Genomic DNA, 19136 nt, shown 5'->3' with positions numbered 1-19136 from the left:
CATTTTTGGAGCACAGTAGCATCTAATCAAGTACATTAATTTTGATTTTGTTTGTTCATGTGGCAACGAAAATGCTGGAATAGTGAATTCAAGATGTGAAAAGAAAGATTGAAGACAAAAATGACAATCTGTTTTTCCTGCTTTACAAACAATGTACACTCTCGTAATAAAAGTGGCTGGATAGTTCAGTTAGCTGGGTGTAGAACTGTCACACAGGAAACCTAGGAATGCTTCCCAGGCCATGCAATAAGCAAAAGACAAAAATCCAGTGTGGGTCCTTAGGCAAGACCCTTCACGCCGCTGCCTATCTGGGTCTCCCTGTGCATTAAACATACAGGGTGGTTTCAGGAAAGGCGTAAAACAAAAAAAACGTGCGCAGATTCCGAATAGCAAAAAAGGTTGAATAAAAAAAAAAACACTCACTATGATTGGCTTGGTTACACCGTAAGTGGCCTATTCTATTCTTAAGCATTTTATAGTAATTAACGTCCACGTATACCTTTGGCACACATAAGAACGTTGTTTGTTTTTTTTGTAATAAAATTAGTTATTTTCGCAGCTCAATTACCTAACCAGAAGTAAGACGACTCATTCTCTGAGGCACCGCCTTTCACCCGCTGTGGGTACCGCCCACATGTCTGTGTCTGGGCAATTTTAGAAAAATGTTAAATTAGATAGCTTGAGCAACCAGAAAAACAAAGACTTTAGCAAATTGAAGATCTAACTCAAAACAGGTATAGTGAATGATTTAAGACGAATCACCATTCAGACATTTTACTTGACAACACTGAAGCAAAGAGCAGAAAGCACATAACCCACATCTGATAACCATCCAAGGGCGGGTCCAAGATACTAATGTGATCCGATGGCATTCCAGGAGGAAAGTCAGGCTGAAAGTATTTTCCTTTGTTTAGTTTTTCTTGCAGTATCACACACAATCATGTTGAACCATTTTAGGATTGGTTCTTCATCTGCACTCAATAACTCACACTTGTGTTCTGGTCCATCCCAAAGATCCAGAAAGTAGAAATCTATTTAGATTATTGTTGTACAAAATGTTTCTTTGCACAAATCATTTAAAAAGATCTATCTTTGCTCATTATGCAAGCAAAGAAGTGCAAGTTTGTGCTCCTCTTAGTTTGATTACCTTGATCCATCTAGAACTGTCAGCAGGGAACATTTGTTGTTCAGTGGCTACTTTGCAACCAATTTGGAGTCCTGTCTATAGTTTTAGTTCATCAGGGAGACCAATCCACACTCACGTCGTAGAAACAACAGTAGCAAAACAAGCACTAACAATTATTCTTCTAGCCTCAAGGTTGATTTAAAAAAAAATCCCCATTTGTACGAAACTAAAGAATTTTCCCATTTACATGTATAAAAGACATTTCTCTTACAATACTTAACTGAACTGCCTTTAGTTTTGGCTTGTGTTGACCATGTTTGATTTGCAAATTGCTAAGGATTAAAGTATCTGCAGGTAAATGAACTTTAGGAGCCACATTTTCACCCCTGAGTGTTCAACTTTCAGCTCCAAACCAGCTTTTCTGTCGATTCTCTTTGGCCAGATAACACCAGCAGTTTCACAAGGTCTTTGTCTGTCTGGAATTCATTTACATGTTTCACAACAAAAGCACGTGCATCTCCTAAACAGCTGTCTCTTTTTTGCACAGCATGGAGGCTATGAGCTCAAGCAATTACGTTTTTTTAAAGCTCACTGTGCACTGAGGTTCAATATCCTGCTTCCTTCTTTGCAGTTTGATGTTAATGGATTAAAACTTAACTGACCGCATGCATACTGTATGTACTGCATCTTCAACTTTTTCAATAATTTGCTCTTATTAAACTCCATTTCCTGAAGTGTAAAAAAGGAGGATTCAAACTTAAACCCAACATGATGATGTTGTTTATGACCTGCTTCTGTTTAAATATGGACATAGTGAGGAAGTTTTCTTTGGCTAAGAAGTGTGCATAAAGAACTGTAGTTAATTAGTCCGTAAGACGTCTTTTCTGTCTGATCCTTGACACAAAGGCCTGCCCCTCTTGACCTTAGTGCAAACAACAGAAAGTCTGCATACCATCTGACAAGAACATGCAAAAGAGTGTGAGACAGATACTGCCCGTGCAGCTCCTGCAGGATTTTCTTCCGCCAGATAAGATCAGATGGATGTACTTTGCCACAGCAAACCCTTTTCCCTTTCTTTTTCCCTTTGCAGGGATTCTCAGTCACAGCACATTTTGGCTGAATGATACCTCGGCATGACCACTCGTCTCTGAAAACACATCAGGATGGTAATTTATGCAAGTACCAGCTGCTGTGTCAAAATGATGATGCAAAAGATACCCTTGAAACTTCTAATGAGCTCACCGTTGTGTATAATGTGGACGGCAGGGTCACAGAAGTTGAGATGTGCACACCAGCTTGTGTGGGTTTCTTTAAGGGTTCTGTGTGCACGTTTTATATAAAGTGTGGCTTGACATTCAGCTTTTAAGGACACCCAGTTAGAGGCATGCAAGTGCCTAACAAGTCGTTATCACATCATGTCAGCTGAGACAGAGGAGCAGCAGGCACACTGCAGTACCCAGGTCATTGTGCAACCTTGTTTTTGTTTTTTGCCATTTAAAATGTAAATGAAAAACTGAAACCAAGCCTTTTACAAGAAAACATCAGAATGCACCAGACATGGAAAAACCAATCTGCACTACAATACAATGAAAGGTCATGGTTGTTTTCTTTTCTAAATGTGTAAAAAATGTGAGTTTGTGGTTATTGAGTTATTCTCATGGCATTTTTGTAGATGTTGAGGATGTTCAGACTGCAGTAAATTCAATCCAGTAAGTATCTTCATTTGGTTTGGTTTCTTTTCACACTACTTGTAAGGATGGACTAAACTTCGTGGTTGATGACAATTAAATGTTTAAATAGTGGCTGGATATAAGCCAGTTTCATCTAACCTACCAGGAGAAATAAAAAATTAGAAGAAACTTCAAAGCCACACACATTATTATCTGCACCCTGCTAACACCTTAAATCACATCACAGCAGTGCAGTTTGGTCTGGATAGAAGTTAACTTCCTCTTGCAGTCTGGTTGGTGGTCAAACGATCAAATTCTGGTCAAACTAAGTGAACCCGGGTTCCTAAAGTGTGAATGCAGATGAACTATTCAGCGTATCAAAAACAGGAAATTCATCAAACTTAGTGGTGTAAATACTTATTTTCACATCAGGAAAAAGCAAAAAAGCAAACTTAAAACTGGAAGGTATTATTGAGGTGAAGTAAATAGGTGGAGTTGGATATGACAGCATGACAGTGGACCATTGATTGTATACGAGAACTGGACTGAGTAAGTCTGACATCACCCAGAGTAAATGATTTACTTCTTGCTTTAACGAAATTAAGCCAATTTAGTTGTCTTTTTTTATTTTGGCAACACTAACACTGCCATGTTGGAGCCAGGAATATCAGTAAGCAGTGATTAGTCCAAGTCGGTTTGACTTTCTATGGTAATCACTCTTGCCAATCGGCAGTGAGCTTGATGGAAGTCCACAATCCTACCACTTGAAAGCAGGCTCTGGAAATTCTGTTAGCCACATGTTACGAAGGTTCAACGTGAGACCACATACTTTAATTGAAGCATCTGATTGGCCGGTTTAAAACTTAGATAACTTGCTATAAAGAAAAAAGTATCATAAAAATAGAATGTAAAGAAATGAACAAAATAAAAGGTAGCAGAGTAAGAATGGTTATTCAGCTGTTTATTTCTGAATAGAAGTCTTCTTGGAGAAGATTTTTGAAGATGAAGAAGATTTTTGATTCTTGGAAACCGGCAGGTACTTCTTGTTTGGAAAGTGAGGGGGGAGGGGTCATGCAGTCCAACTCTCATATACAGTCAATGCAGTGGACTAGCGGACTAGTTGTTTGTGTTCTGTTCAGTTTTGGGTAGTTTTCCCCGTTAAAAATCAGCTGTTGAAAAGAAACTTCAAGGGAGTTTGAACTCTTAGGAGCGACCAAACGCAATAAAGATGCCAATATTTTAATGTTATAATGAACCGCCATGCCACCTACTCATCCACAACAGTATAGTTTTCATTCAAACTTTAATTTGAAGGTTAAAAAAAGTTTTTAGCTTTTTTTATTTTGGTTCAAAACAAGCATTACAAGATCTATGACACATAATTTTAATACTCCTCAGAAAAAATCCTTGGAACTTAGCATATACTGTACTTCAGTGGAGCTTTGTTTTGTTGTTTATACATTTTAATTTGTCTATACATGTTTGTTCTTTGTTATTAAACATTAAAGAATCGAATTTGGTTGTGACATATGGATGGCGTCCCGATACTTGTGCATGGTGTCCCGATACCTGTGCATGTCCGCCACCAACAGTCGGAAGAGACTTGGTGTTAAAGTGGTGCAAATCGCGTGAATCTTGCTCAAAGTCTTTTCTTTCTCAGCTCTATTCAGATATATGAAAGACTTGGTGTCATATAATTCTGGCCGGGCACAACCGCATGCCTATACCTTGCAAAATCCATTTTTTGAGCTTTAAGTGTATTTTAGTGTTGATTTCCCACTATAAATGCTGTATTTTGATCCATTCACACATTTCTGAGTATTCCTCTACAAACCTGTGTTCTAAGCACCGGCCCATCCCAACCTATGAAAACAAGCGGTTTCTCATGAGCTGACATAGACCGGTGAGAACAGCCCCTTCCAGGAAAAATCTGCACTGCCAGCACTGCCCCCAGGCTAACACAAGCACCCACTTTCTCCATGGAGCTAGCAGCATTTAGCTAAATTACTTTCATTTTATATAGATTTTTGCAAAAAGTTTGGATGTTGTTTATGTGGGCGAAACGCAGACACACTGCCGAGATTGACTCTAGGTTGACATTAATTGGGCAGCACCCACATGGAGCGGAAGCCGGTACCTCAGTGATATGATTTTTGTTTTTTTACCTCGGTGATAAGTCGTCTCACTCCCTGGTTGGAAAAGAGGTCAGGAAAAGAACTCATATTTAACACAGCAAAACGTGTTCTTTTGTGAGCCAAATGTAACATATTATCTCATACATGGATACTGTTTGCTATAAAAGGCTTAAGAATAGCAAGGCAGAAGCACTTAAAAATCAACTCAATCCATTCACCACAACCAAATCAGAGTTTGTCATTGGAAGTGGTGGCCTAACACGCATTGCCGAAGGCAGTGTGAACGCAGCTTTAGCTTTAAGACAGGAATGATTAAAAAACAGTAAACCTGGTGAGGCAGTGTTACACACATTTTTTGTTCCCTCTTCATCCCTTGTGCTATCTTAGATGACCCCACCCTTACATTGACGTGTTCTCCCTACCATGACAAAGGTGGATAAAGGTGGAAAGATTTCATGTAATCCATGGACACCAGTGAGGTTCACAAATCATTGAAGAAAAAGGTTCAACGCACTGTCTAGTGGGTCTAGATGACCCAACTCCCAATGTTAAAGTGCCTAGGATAGCACAAGGGTTGCTTTAGGTTCAAACTTTCTAAATAAATCTAGAAAAACATTCAGGTAAGGGCAGTTCTGGAAGGGGTTTTTATGCTTTGTTCTCGTATCTGTAAGCCACTGAAAAATAAGTAAAAAATTATATAAATAAAACCAGGATAAAAAAAACACATAAAAAAAGAGACTTATTTCCTGGAATTCCAAACACACGCAACTGCTTAACTGCTGTGAAGCAAACGCTGGCCTCAGGTGCTTCAGCTCTGCATCTCTAGAGCACACACACACACTAATGGAATCACAATCACACAGTTAGCAGACAACAGAAGGTGGGAATCAACCTAAACGGATTGCCAAGTCTTACAGAGGGCGGAGAAACACCCATCGCTCAGTAGGTCTCAGATGCTGATCCTGCCAGAAATAAAATGGAGGGTCACAATCTAAGAGATTAGCCATCTGGACATTTCAATTCAATGTTTGTTTGTTTTTAAATCATGCTTGTACTTTTTGATTTCATTTGCAGACGTACAAGTTCTGGAACTCTACTAAAATGTTAAAAACTGACTGTTTCCATCTTGTTATTCTGAGTCTGTGGCACCTCCCCCAGGGAAACGATGTTTATTAGCTTGTAGATGTGACACAGCAGGCTGTGCAGTCAACCACAGCAACTGCAACACATAAAACGAGCCATTAATGTGGAGCCACAGATTTTAGCTCCAGATCAACTAACAGGACACTGGATCACGCATACAATTCAAAAAAATAAAATAAAAAGGTTCGGATTGAAGCCAGTTTTCTCCACAGTGTTTTGATTTATTCAGACTTATTTACAAAGCTGTACAATTTGCATAAAAAGACCTAAAGCACCTATTTCAGATTATCTGCAGTTGCTGCTTCCTTGACATCCATACAGTAAAATGTGAAGGAGCAGCTGCATAACTGCTAACATATATTAATAATACTGCTTTAGCATTTGGAGTAAATCCTTCCCTCTTTGTTTTGTTGGCACAGATTGCTTTCCTTCTTCAAGCAACAAAAGTGTCCCCACAGCATTAAAATCCTTTTCAGGTCCTCACGCAGGCCAAGCTTCATCTTTTTTTGCTCTTGTTGTGCTTCACCATCTTCTTCCTCTTTAAGATCATCTCGTAAAGTCTCTCCAGGCCGGCCTGCAGTCCCTGGCCATCCACGGCGCTGCAGCTCTGCACGTGGTGCTGCGTGAACATGCTGAGCTCCTGGATGGACAGCAGCTTCTCCACCTCGCCGGCAGACAGGGCAGAGTCCAGGTCCTGCTTGTTGGCCAGGATCAGCACCGGGATGCCCTGGTTCTCCGAGGTGCGGGTGATCTTATGAAGCTCCACCCTGGCCTCCACCATGCGCTCCAGTTCCGTGGAGTCCACCACAAACACAATCCCATCGGTCCGACGCGTGTAGGACTTCCACAGCGGCCGCAACTTCTCCTGTCCCCCCACGTCCCACACCTGGAAGTTTATGGAGCGGGACGCCCCCACAGGGACCTTGATCTTCTCCGTGTTGAAGCCCTTGGTGGGGATTGTTTTCACAAACTCCTTCAACTTGAGCCGGTAGAGAAGGGAGGTTTTTCCGGAGGAATCCAGGCCAAGGACCACCACATGGAGACTATGGAAGCTCGGCAGGAACGGCGTGTTGGGAGCGATATCCGTCAGCTGGTTCCCCATGATGGCCACCCAGTCCAAATGAGCGTTAGCTCTTCAACTTCAGAGAAGAGACTAAAGATGGGGACCTGGTCAAAACACAAGCGCATTGAATGAGGAAGGAACTGTTAGAAGCAAAACACCTGAATGTTTAGTTATCCTCTAACTGCAGGCGTTTCTACTGCAGTTTCCACATTTCAGAGGAAACAGGATTCACTCCGCTTTACGTTTCGATCAAACTCATGAGGGGCAGCAGACAGACAGCCTCTTCATCGGGTGTATTTATTCCTCCTAATCCTCTTTGCAGGCTGATGGAGCACGCGCTGGTAGAACTGCGCGTGCTCCATCAGCCTGGGCTCCAGTCTGAAGCCCTCCCTGCGCTGCCTGCCTTCAGCCATGCGACAGCCAGCCCCCTCCCGCGTGCAGGGTTCCAGTCACCTGAGCCTACAGAATCACGGCTTTTTAAACGTGATGCGGCAGTTTTGAAGCAGCAAAAAAGCGCCATGTCATCTTCCAAGCCTAACTTGATACATTTTTTTACATTTACTTTACCAGAATTTTTTTTTTACATTCAAGTTAACACGATACGACATAACTTAATCAAACAGGATCCAATTAAAATGATATTTCAGGATAAAATCATGCGACCATTTTCCGAACTAAAACGACCATAAACATCAAAATAACTGCTAATTATCGTCCAAACGCATAGGAAATGCTTTTACCTTTTTAAGTGTTTCGATAAAATTACCCCCCGCAGGAGGTCAAAGCACCCATAGTTGAATAAAGGTAGGTGTCCAAACCGAGGTAAGTCTCCTCTCGGACTCCGGCAGCATTTAGCCGCTCTCTCACAAGTCCTCGCCTTCTTTACCTCGAGCTCATGTGACGTCACGGCCACCTGGAGGGACACGTCGCGACCTCTGATGGCAGAGTTAGGAATTGCAGAGGTTTAAAAGCCAAAACGCGTCTTTATTAACTTTTAGCTAAATTAAAATAATTTTTGCAACATTTGGTTACTAAAGAGCAAGCAAAAAATCTGCATTTGTTAACTACTTGCGTTGTTAAGAGCGACACGTGTTATAACGGTTGGTAGCAATATCTTTTGTAATAGTTTAACACTCTGCTAACAAAGAGGTTTGGCGCCACCTTGCGGTCAAGTGGGGCCCAGTTCAAAGATGGTACAATTTAATATTTATATTTAGAAGTTTTGATCCAAACTAGCTTCTAATTCAAAGGGTAACTGGGAACATGGGTTTAACAACACATTCAAAACACAAGTTAACTTATTTAGAAATTTTATTGCATACATATTTTTAAAATTTACACCTTTAAATTTATCGAAAACACGTGATTTGTGGACAGCAGCCAAAACATTGTTTCTGCAGTTTTTATAAGTAAAGCAGTTTATAAAAAAATGATTTATTTAAAATATGTAAACAGCATCATTGAAATCCCTCAAATTATTAAATTTTCAGGTTTTCATTTTAAACAATTCTTTGCGGGCTCTTTGGATAAAGTAAACATCCACATTACTGATATAAAACTGTTAAAAGCATGTTTACCTCCAGGCTTTGGAAAGACATGGAATATCTTTAGCAAGTTTTTTGTTTTTGTTTTTCTGAGAGGGCTCTCTTTCAAAAACCAGTACCACTGAAAGCAGTTTATAGTAAATTAAAATTATTCATGAAGCTTCACAGTTCATTAAAGTGCAAAACACAACAAAATAACCAGACATTAAGGCTCTCCTGCATAAAAACATTTTTTAGTGACTTAAACAATTATGTACATGTGGGAAAAAAAAGTCTTTGTAAATTTTACACATTTACACATTCATTTCTGAATATTTAGAGAGAAATTAACTCTCTTGGGCTACAAGTTGATTTGGAGCATTTCTTTTCTCACATTTTAGCACTGTAGTGATTGGTTTAGGCTGTACAGGCGACATGCCTGGTTGGAATTAAATTCACCATTCTGGCAGCAGGATGGCGGTGAGTCTGGGTATTTCATCTCACAGGATGTGGGACGGTGGAATTGGTGCCGCAGTCGATGTACTCAAAGGTGTCGACTGACAGCTGCTCCATGTGTGACAGATAGGAAATGTTCATTGTCATTCTGGGGACAAAAAAAAAAGCAATTACAACCCCATTTTTAGAAGAGACAGGTTTAGTAGTAATTTTTATTCAATTTAAGATCTCAGATAAAAAATATAAAAATAAACATTAAGCTATCTTTGCTGTCTTTTTTATTTTTTTAAAGTTTTTGCTATTATTTTTCACCAAATCTGCTCGATTTAAACTTCCTTTTGTTCAGGTGCAGCTACTTGCATCATAAATGCTTATTAAAAATTATTGGAACTAAAATTTTTCCTAAATCTACACAATTTCTTTCCCTTTGACCACTTCAGGTCCTCTGCACTGGCGGAACAAAGATTTTGAGGTAGTTTACTGCTAAACAAATGTGAGGCTTTAGCGTGACAGAGCTGTAAACACAGCAGCTGCTAAAAAGCAGAAATAGTTTTTAGAAGAATGGATGACAGAAGTGAAACCAAGTCAGTGTGGCTGAAAATGTTTCTTTTTCCAGAATTCAACATTTAAAAACAAACTGTTTTAGATCAAAGATTCCCTGCAGGGGTTTTCTGCCAATGAAAGTGGTGTTTTTGTGTTTTTAACGTTTGTGGGGCATTTCTGTAAAGACGGAGGACCTAAATAAAGAACATTAAGATTTAAATTGTATTTCTTAGTATTTATTTATTTAAATCGTTGTGAATCAGGAACAGACAAAAACATGCCGTTTAAAGAAGAGCTTATTTGGGCCACATGCTCCCTGTGCCAAGCTCTCAACAACAGGGAGGGGAAGGGGGGGCGGGGTTACTCAGCACCAACAGTACCACCCACAACTCTGACGTGAATTTCTAATGAACTCCTGCCGCTCTGCAGAAACTGTTCTAGAAAATAACAGCTTTTTTGATTTAGGCTAAAAACAGCGAAATCATATTCAAAAGCCACTGGGAATGCTTTTACAGTAGATCAAAAGATGATTAGAGTGGAACTTTAAAGTTTTAAAACTTTTGAAACACTCACTGCAACTCCACAAATAAGGTGTGAATCTTGATAGAGGATGATTTGCAGTAGTTGCTGTAAGAGAGGAACACGTGGATGAGAGGACCGTTAGATGTTTTATGTTAATGTTAACCCAGCAGGCCCAAAACTAAGAGTGCTGTCTTACTTCAAGCCTTTGTCTGTGATCAGGAGGTTGATTTTAATGACGTCCTGCAGAAGAAACACAGATCAGAAGGCAGCATGCGGCAAAGGCGCTGTGGATTTAGAAACACTCACCGATCTCTGGGATCTGGGCTGGATGGAGGTCATGTTGGTCATGCTGGTCTTTCCCATAACAGTCTTGCTAACCAGACCCTGCATGTTAAACGTCACCACCTGAACTGGAACGTAGTTCTCATTGGAGATCTTGATGAGGTTCTGATAAAAAAAAAAAAAAACAATGACACATGTGAAGTTCATCATATCGAGGCAGCAGCTGGTTTCAGTCTCATCTGGAACAAATGAGAACAGGATGTCCTCACATTTGGTCCACATCATGACTAAAGAACATAAAGCAGCAGCTTATGACAACCATGGTTCCATACTCAGGAGGTCCACGGACAGTTTTTCAGTTCAGCACTGAAATAATACCTGAAAGCCCAGTTTTCGCACCGGTACATAAACACAGCACATAACAAACATTAGTCTTCTCAAATATTCAGCAGCAAACTCCAAATTTGAATTAGTTAAATTCAACATGTTACAAGTTCCAAAAATGTTTTCTTCTGAATTAAACTGAACAAAGATGTTTGGGTTTGTAAAAAGCAGCTTCAGCATAAACAGAAATAAATCCATTGATGGCTGTTCTGATGCTGCATCTTGAAAGCAATAAAAGGTTTTCTACTCTTAAAAATTGAAGTTTGGGTGTTGAACACCTTGTAGGGCCTACATTATGCTCTTCTTACGCCTTTCAAAGTAAGCTATAGCCATTTATATTATAATATATTACATTTGGCACGCTAAAGAACACAATTTTTATCTCCAGCTCTGAGGAACCGGCTTTCACACCTTGTGGGTGCCGCCTATTTCATGACGTCAACCCAGAGTCGGTCTCGGCAGCATGTCTGCGTTTTGCCCACAGAAACAAACTTTTGCAAGATGGATTTATATATTATGGAGCCTTATGCTCTTGATAAAGCTGATCACCACTAGCTCAGCGGAGAAAGTGTGTGTTAAGCTGGGGGCAGTGCTGGCAGTGCAGACTCGTCCTGGAAGGGGCTGTTCCTCACTTTGTGACGTCACAATGTGAGAACCCACTCGTTATCGTGGATCGAGAGGGGCTGGTGCTCAGAGAGCAGGGGTTTAGAGTAGTGGAGTAGTAGTAGAGTACAGCTGTCTACATTCGTCTCGGTCACCTGAACAACATCAGAGATGCTTGATTTATTTATCTATTTTCAGTCTGGCCACGCACATCTGAACTGAAGTGCCAATCCATTCCTAACCATAGAGTTCAAAATGATGTTGGTCCACCTATTGCAGATATTACAACTTCAACTCTTCTGGGAAGGCTGACCTCAAGGACGAGGAGTATGTTTATAGGAATTATTGATTAGTCTTCCAAAAGTGCATTTGTGAGGTCACACACTGATGTTGGTTGAGAAGGTCTGGCTCTCAGTGTCCGCTCTAATTCATCCCAAATTTGTTCTATCAGGTTCAGTTCACGACTCTGTGCATGCCAGTCAAGTTCATCCACACCAGACTCTCTCATCCATGTCTTTATGGACCTTGCTTTGTGTACTGGTGCACAGTCATATTGAAAGAGGAAGGAGCCACTCCAAACTGTTCTCACAAGGTTGGGAGCATAGAATTGTCCAAAATGTTTTGGTATCCCGAAGCATTCAGAGTTCCTTTCACTGGAACTAAGGGGCCAAGTCCAAGTCTTGAAAAACAACCCCTCACCATAATTCTTCCTCCGCAGAATATCCCACTCAGCACAATCCGGTTGGAAATGTACCGTTCTCTCAACCTCCAAACCCAGACTTGTCCATCAGATTGCCAGATGGAAAAGTGTGATTCATCACTCCAGAGAATGCATCTCCACTGCTCTAGAGTCTATTGGAGGTGTGCTTTACACCACTGCATCTGACGCTTTGCATTGCTCTTGGTGATGTGTGACTTGGATGCAGCTGCATGGCCATAAACCCATTCCATGAAGCTCTCTGCGTTCTGTACTTGAGCTAATCTGGAGGTCACATGAAGTTTGAAGCTCTACAGAAATTGACTGTGCAGAAAGTCAGTGACCTCTTTGCACTCCTCTCCGTCAGGTTACATGGCCTACCACTGCGTGGCTGAGTTGCTGTTGTTCCCAAACTTCAATTTTGTTCTGATAGAGTGGACAGTTGACTGTGGAACATTTAGGAGTCAGGAAATTTCACGACTGGATTCGTTGTACAGGTGGCATCCTATAACGGTTCCATGCTGGAATTCACTGAGCTCCTGAGAGTGGCCCATTCTTTCACATATGTTTGTAAAAACAGTCTGTATGCCGGAGTGCTTGATTTTATACACATGTGGCCAGGCCAAGTCATTGGGTTACCTGATTTTGATCATTTGGATTTATAAGTTCTGTTTCAGAATAAAGTAGATGAATAAGTCACAATGTGTAGCAAGCATGTACAAATAGCTGAAACCACCCAAACTGGGTATAAGACCTGCAGGGGTGTTTCTGCACCCTGGAGTCTCAGAACTCCCTGGAAAAAATCTTACATTAAAAGCAGGACTTCACCCAATCCCAAAGCATGCTGGGTAATTCTGTGATGTTTAAGTGATAAACATCTTTAAAAACCTTCTTCCTGATTCCCATCTATCCAATTTGGCGGGAATGTTAGGAATGTCCAGGGAATGCCACATTGTCATGCCAGTTCTTCACTCAGCTGCAGTGCGGAGCAGCAGAGCCAGGAAATGGAAGGTGTGGCTGTCTGGTATTCACGCAAACAAAAGGTGCGTTTCTCTGTGTGCATCAAGCTACAACAGGACTTTGTGGTGGACCTGATGAAATCTTCAGACCTATTCAACAAAGCATGGGATCAACAGGGATAGATTTCCAGTCAAAAGGCAAACATCCCTGCAGAATAGAAACGTTCATATTGCAACATTACAAAACAGGAATCTGTGGTGGATTTCACTTCCTACAGCAGGATATCGTGACCGCGGTTGAACACATGTTTAAAGAAGAGATGAAGGAGAAATGGATTGAGATTTGGTGTAAATATAATTTCATGTTAGTTTTAAGGATCCTTCTCTATGTCTGAATTAAACTATTATCTTCCAGAAGCTTCAATAAGACATCAAAGAGAACATAAAGGGGGAAACCAAAACAAATTGTACCAATTGTTACCTTAATGCAGTGCTTCTCAATTATTTTTTGCCAGGCCCCCCCTAGGAAAAGAAAATGTTTCGCGCCCCCCCTGACCCCCCCCCCCCCCCATAACCCCCCCCCCACACACACACACACACACAGACACACTCGCGCGGTGACAATACATCAGGTCAGTATCTATAAAATTTGTATACCTAAAATTGTATCTTTTAACACTAACAAAAGAAAAAAGCAAAATAAATCCACTTTCAACAAATATTAACTTTATTTAGCCACAGAAACCCTGTTCTAGTCTAAAACAAAAAAGAAGCTGAAAGTACCTGAAATAAAAAAAATCTGTCATTCCTTATTTAAACTAGAAACATTTTGACCAACTGAACCATTTGATGCTGAAAAAAATAATTCAATCAATAAATAATATTAAATCTAAATTGATCTGAAACATTAACACAGCAGCACCAATATATTTAACGTTTTTAGTCTGAAGAAATAGGTAAAAACGTGCTGATTTTTTTTTTCTAAATGACGGATTGTTTATTTCTGATCTCATAAAAGTGCAGCTGTTTTCCTGCATTACCTGCTGTCTTTATGTCTGTCTGACACCAACTAAACCACAGGCAGACAAAGAAAACATGGATGGAAAATAAAGACACGTCATCAAAATGTCTACAATAGTTCATAAAGAATGACATTGTTAGCATGAGCTTAGGAATCTAAGGGCAGCGGTGATCTTGGGCAACAGGCAGCGGTAGCAGTGGTCCGCGTGCCCCGATTCCCCTGGCAGACAGAGCCCACACCACCCCTCCCCTTTCGTTCTCACTCGCGCAGCCGCGGACAGACAGAACAGACAATAGGAACCGAATAGTGGACCAGATTATTTTCCAAGCACTGAGCCGCTGTCACCGCTGCCCCCACGTTAAATTTGCGCACCGGACAAACCTGTGCCTAAAACCGCCACCACCGCGCGCCCCCCCTGGCATCGCTTCGTGCCCCCCCCTGGGGGCGCGCCCCACTATTTGAGAAGCACTGCCTTAATGTATGACCTTTCTGAGGCTTACCGTGACATCCATGCTGATGTTGTCAGGGGTGAAGTAAACCATCACTGACTGCACAGAAACCGGGGTGAGGGTGACGCTCCGCGGGAAGAGGAAGAACAGGATCAGGCAGCAAACGAAGAGGCACAGCACCATGGCCAGAAACACGTACAGCTTCCTGAAACACACATGTTGCAATGCACTAAAAGCTCCATCAGCAGACGGGTCCTCTCTGCAGACAGACCCTTCCTCAAACACATCCCTGAGCAGACAGATGCCCGTGCCGTCCTTACGTGTGTCTGGGTTTCAGCCTCACGTCGTTACATGGGATCACAGCAACCAACTGCTCCTCTTGGCCTGCAGATGCAAAAGAAAGAAAGGACAAGTTTGTCAAACCAGCAAACAGACTTTTGGCTTCTGCCACTGTATAAATTTAGCTACCTAGCTTACGACTGCAGAAAGATGAGTAAAAAGACCATAGATTGGCACAGATTTTTAACCGACCTCTGGGAATTCGTCCAGTGCCTCGACATGTTGGGCAAGTGTCGCCGTCGACGCCACCGTACGGAGGAAAACGCACCAGAAGTTTTCTCCTTTCTGCCTCTTTGGCAAGCTCCTGGTCCCCTGCAGGCTTGCCATTGTGCTCCAGAGTCACCATGGCGCTTTGTGTTTTCCACCTTCAGACCTGTCATAAAGCCATAAAATGTCAGTCCACATGACAGGACGAGGGCAGTCAGCAGACTTGATGAGTTTACCACTGCAAAAATCCGACAGGAAGAACAATCAATTCACAAAGAAACAGGTCAGGCTAAGGTCAGTCCCCCCCTGAAGGTTTTTTTTTTCTTTAAACAATCAACAGTTCTAACTAGGGGTGTGTATCGGCAAGAGTCTAGCGATGTGATGCGTATCCCGATATACGTCACACGATGTGATAAATATCACGATATTTTTGTTAAGAGTATGACTTAAAAAAAAAATTCAACCTGAATATTAACATTGTAATAAAATGGTAACATTTATTTTGTTTAATGATCACAATGTTAAGCACTGCAACTGCATCTCATTTATAAGTCACTTTTCCTCAAGCAAATCCAAGCTTTTATTTTGGTAACTTAAAATATATTTATTCCTAAATGGAAAAGTCCACATTGTCTGATTTCCACAACCAAATACATTTTCAGTATAATAAAAAAAATAGAATGACTATGCTTGAACCAATAAGATTCTAAAAGTATGATTGAGGAAATAAAGTTTCGTGTATTTCAAACATTGCTGAATGTAGCTTCTCCAGTTCCTTTAAACGGTTCAGGAGCCCGAACGGTGCAATCCACGTTTTTATATGATGATCCTGGCTGCAACACGGCACAGAGTTTTGGTTTGGTACCCATCCCAAGTAAAAACTATGTAGTGCATGTGCTATTTTCTAATAGCATAAAGCCTGTTTAAGTGTTACCATACCTGAGGGATCTCAAACAAACTGCTACATTATACTCCGAGGCTATGTCCGAATTCCCACCCTAACCACTATATAATGCACTATATAGGGCGTTCGCCATAATAAATAAATAAGTCATCAATGTTTTCATATTTTGAAGACAGTGTACTCATAAATAAATCGTCGCAAAACACTCCTTTCATTAAGATTTTAACTTCATGAAATCGATTACGTCATATCCACCATTTAATTAATCCACCGTGAGCATGGTGTCTGAATTGCTTTTAAAATTCAGAGCCCTACATAGTGCCGCACCATATCGTTTTTTGAGTAGGGTGGGAATTCGGACATAGCCCAAGCCATAGCCCCTCCCCCGTCTTCCTTTTCTTTTGACCACACTATTCCAAAGACTACTGTTGCCCTCCCCTTCTGCACCATCTCCCATTAGAGAGGTGGGCTCCATCATCCTAAAATCATTTTGTTATCCCAATCCATCCTATTGTTTATTGTCTTTTTGGTGTCAATTTCTATTTGTATAATCACAAAAATATTTGTTTCTAACTTGTGATGTAATGATTACAAGGAATTAATGGTTTATTTGGGGATAAAGCTTACATTTTGGTTTGTTTCATTTGTATAGGAACTGGAGTGGGCAGGATCATACGGTGTGTTTTCTGTGTGTTTGTTCCCAGAAATAAAGGGAGGTTTCTCTCCAAGAGTTAACACTGTGTCACGCAATAATTAACCAGTATAACGCAGAAAGCGACCGGTTACACATGTCTCATAACAACAAAAGTAGCTGCTTCTCGCTAAGATCTTGTAGTTGTTTTGTGCGGAGTAGAGCTGCTGCCAACCAGCGGTTTAAGTGGAAAAAAAGTCAGTCGCTGAAGGTTGGCCATAAAAAATGTAATATTGTCCTGACAGCATTTTAAATCAATACAAATATCTCCGAATCGATTTTTTCCTACACCCCTTGTCCTAACGGTCCATCAAACACATGATGACTTCACTGATGTCATTTTTGGACAGGTTCACCTTCCTATATGACCAAAGCAGATTTAAAAAAAGGAAAACATTTGCCAATAATAATAAAACATCACATTTTACCTGAAATACGTGTCTAAATTATGAGTGCACTTGATTTTTTTTAAAGTTCCACTTTCTCCATACTTGTGGGATACTGCAGGTCCTTTTTAAATTTAACATTAAATTATTCATTTCATGTTCAATTTTTGACCAAAAAAATAGAAATATTGTGCATTACACTATAATGGGAATGCACTGCATTGAAAACAGAGTAAACAGTAAATCTTCCTTAATTTAAAACAACCAAAAACTGATTAGTATTAAATAAATGAAATTATTAAAATATATTTCTTAAAATATATTTTTAGGCTGTTTGGATCATTTTGATTGTCTAATTTAGGTTTCTGCCTTTACATAGAATTTAAATGGAATTTTTAAAAAACTTCTTTCAAATGTAGAAACTCTTAGAAATATTCCTTGTTTTATTTGGTTGACTACTGCAACTTACATAGCAGCTTTGTTCATTTATTGGATAATCAACATTAACGATCATCGTGTTTTGGGGAACTTTTGGCTCCAAAAGCTCAAACTAAAACAGACAAGAGCAAGAAGCATGTCTATAAAACTGGAGTTTCCCGTAAAACACTTGCCTTTTCAGCGTCGCTTGGATGTTTCCAATCCTGAGGGTTCTTCGGTTAAAGGCTTCACAGCGGAGTCATCTCAGCAGTTTTTCAGCTGCGCCAGAAGAAGCCTCGGAAGTTTGAAGACTTCCTGTTGAAATGCTGTCCGAGCAAGGGTCACGTGACACTTCGGTAAAGTTACACAGATATTCACAGATTAGGACTTCCGGCTGCAAATACGCTTCTGATAAACGTTCAAATGTGACAGCAAATATCTCAATGCTTCTGTATTAACACAGCGAGTGAACTACAAATGCATTTCAAAAGACCGTTTTTAAAAAACAAACAAAAAAAAAACAACCTTTTAATGAGAATTGTTCTCTTCGAGCTATGATGCAGACACACAGCGCGAGGCGGCTGCCATTAAGGGACCGTCAAGAAACTGCAAGCTCCATGAAAACACCGATCTATATATCAATATCTTTCTAAATTTAACGAATTTCACGAGCCCTCTTCTCTGTGTTAAATCCATTAACCACGAACACGAAGGAAACACTTTTGCCAGATCAGAAAGTCAGAATGTGCTACTAAAATGGAAACTATGATTATTTATTAGGGCTTTTTAGGTTTTGAAGAAAAGATGACATTTAGAAGAAATTGGTCTCTATGACAAAAATCCAAAGCAAGTTCGTTTTTACTGCCCACTACCGGCTAAAAGCCAAATTACCCAAAAAGTAACAGCATGTTTAGCTGTCAAAAACAGTCAAATTCAGGGCTGCCAACTTGTGAATTTGAATAATTTCTCAAACTCTCACGCCACACCTGTATTTCTCACGGCGAAATACAGAGATTACATTAAATTAACAGAAAAGAGTTCCAAAGGAATGTGTCTTGTGTTTTGTGCCTATTGAATAGTGGAGGAAATACTTCACTAATATTTTTCTCTGAAAGGAGAAGCAAATAAACCAAAAGTGGTCAAGATCTTATTCCCCTGTATGTGATTTATTTCTCACAGGTTACAGGTGCAAGATTGTTCCAGAGGCTTGTGACCATTGCAAAGCTGGCCCTGGTGCTGCTCCACTAAAATGGAAGGTGGGCCTAAACCAAACCAAAGTTTGGCCTTGGATGGAACTTTATCATTAGTAATGACAATCAAAACATCCACTGAAAATCTTAAATCTTCAAAAAAGGGTGAAGACCATTACACAAGGGACAGTTTTACATTTCTTCTTAATGCTTAGTTTGTCCTAGTGTGTAAATTAGTTTGTCATATTTTTAAGGTGAACAATTCATTTGTGTTAAAAATTCCTTTCTTTCTTATTACTTTTCAATTCATCTTTTTTCCCTAGTGGTGCTTCGTTTCACAATTACAGTTTCACAAAACTACACTTGACTCGTCTCATGACTTGCAGATGTATAGAATCACTTCTTTTTTATGAGTCTCACCAAAAG

At 40.3% G+C, this 19136-nt stretch overlaps 2 protein-coding genes across 2 annotated transcripts; both read right to left on the bottom strand.

Annotated features, from left to right (window-relative positions):
- Positions 1-6264: 6264 nt before the first annotated feature.
- On the bottom strand, positions 6265-8068 carry arl4d (ADP ribosylation factor like GTPase 4D). The gene is made up of 2 exons (XM_004086833.4): positions 7878-8068; positions 6265-7241 (listed from the first exon to the last, which is right to left on the bottom strand). Exon 2 carries the CDS (start codon positions 7174-7176, stop codon positions 6571-6573), a length of 606 nt encoding a protein of 201 aa, XP_004086881.1. The 5' UTR covers positions 7177-7241; positions 7878-8068; the 3' UTR covers positions 6265-6570.
- Positions 8069-8430: 362 nt separating this feature from the next.
- On the bottom strand, positions 8431-18085 carry tmem106a (transmembrane protein 106A). Its single transcript, XM_011473538.2, has 9 exons — positions 18046-18085; positions 17715-17871; positions 15108-15288; positions 14897-14960; positions 14628-14781; positions 10488-10628; positions 10378-10421; positions 10233-10286; positions 8431-9264 (listed from the first exon to the last, which is right to left on the bottom strand). The coding sequence occupies exons 3-9, from the start codon at positions 15259-15261 to the stop codon at positions 9156-9158; spliced, it is 720 nt and encodes a 239-aa protein (XP_011471840.1). The 5' UTR covers positions 15262-15288; positions 17715-17871; positions 18046-18085; the 3' UTR covers positions 8431-9155.
- Positions 18086-19136: the final 1051 nt, after the last annotated feature.

Source organism: Oryzias latipes, chromosome 19, assembly GCF_002234675.1.
Source record: "Oryzias latipes chromosome 19, ASM223467v1".
Taxonomy (NCBI): domain Eukaryota; kingdom Metazoa; phylum Chordata; class Actinopteri; order Beloniformes; family Adrianichthyidae; genus Oryzias; species Oryzias latipes.
The sequence above is the reverse complement of the archived record's forward strand: the minus strand, read 5'-3'. Positions and strand labels throughout refer to the sequence as shown.

Excerpts from the sequence above, each read along its gene's own strand:
- tmem106a (XM_011473538.2), bottom strand. The coding sequence starts at position 15,261 with ATGGTGACTCTGGAGCACAATGGCAAGCCTGCAGGGGACCAGGAGCTT. Across the intron at positions 10,629-14,627 it reads ACATCAGCATGGATGTCACG|AACCTCATCAAGATCTCCAA; the intron begins GTAAGCCTCAGA and ends TTTTTTTATCAG. Across the intron at positions 9,265-10,232 it reads ACCTTATTTGTGGAGTTGCA|AATGACAATGAACATTTCCT; the intron begins GTGAGTGTTTCA and ends TTTTGTCCCCAG.
- arl4d (XM_004086833.4), bottom strand. The coding sequence starts at position 7,176 with ATGGGGAACCAGCTGACGGATATCGCTCCCAACACGCCGTTCCTGCCG.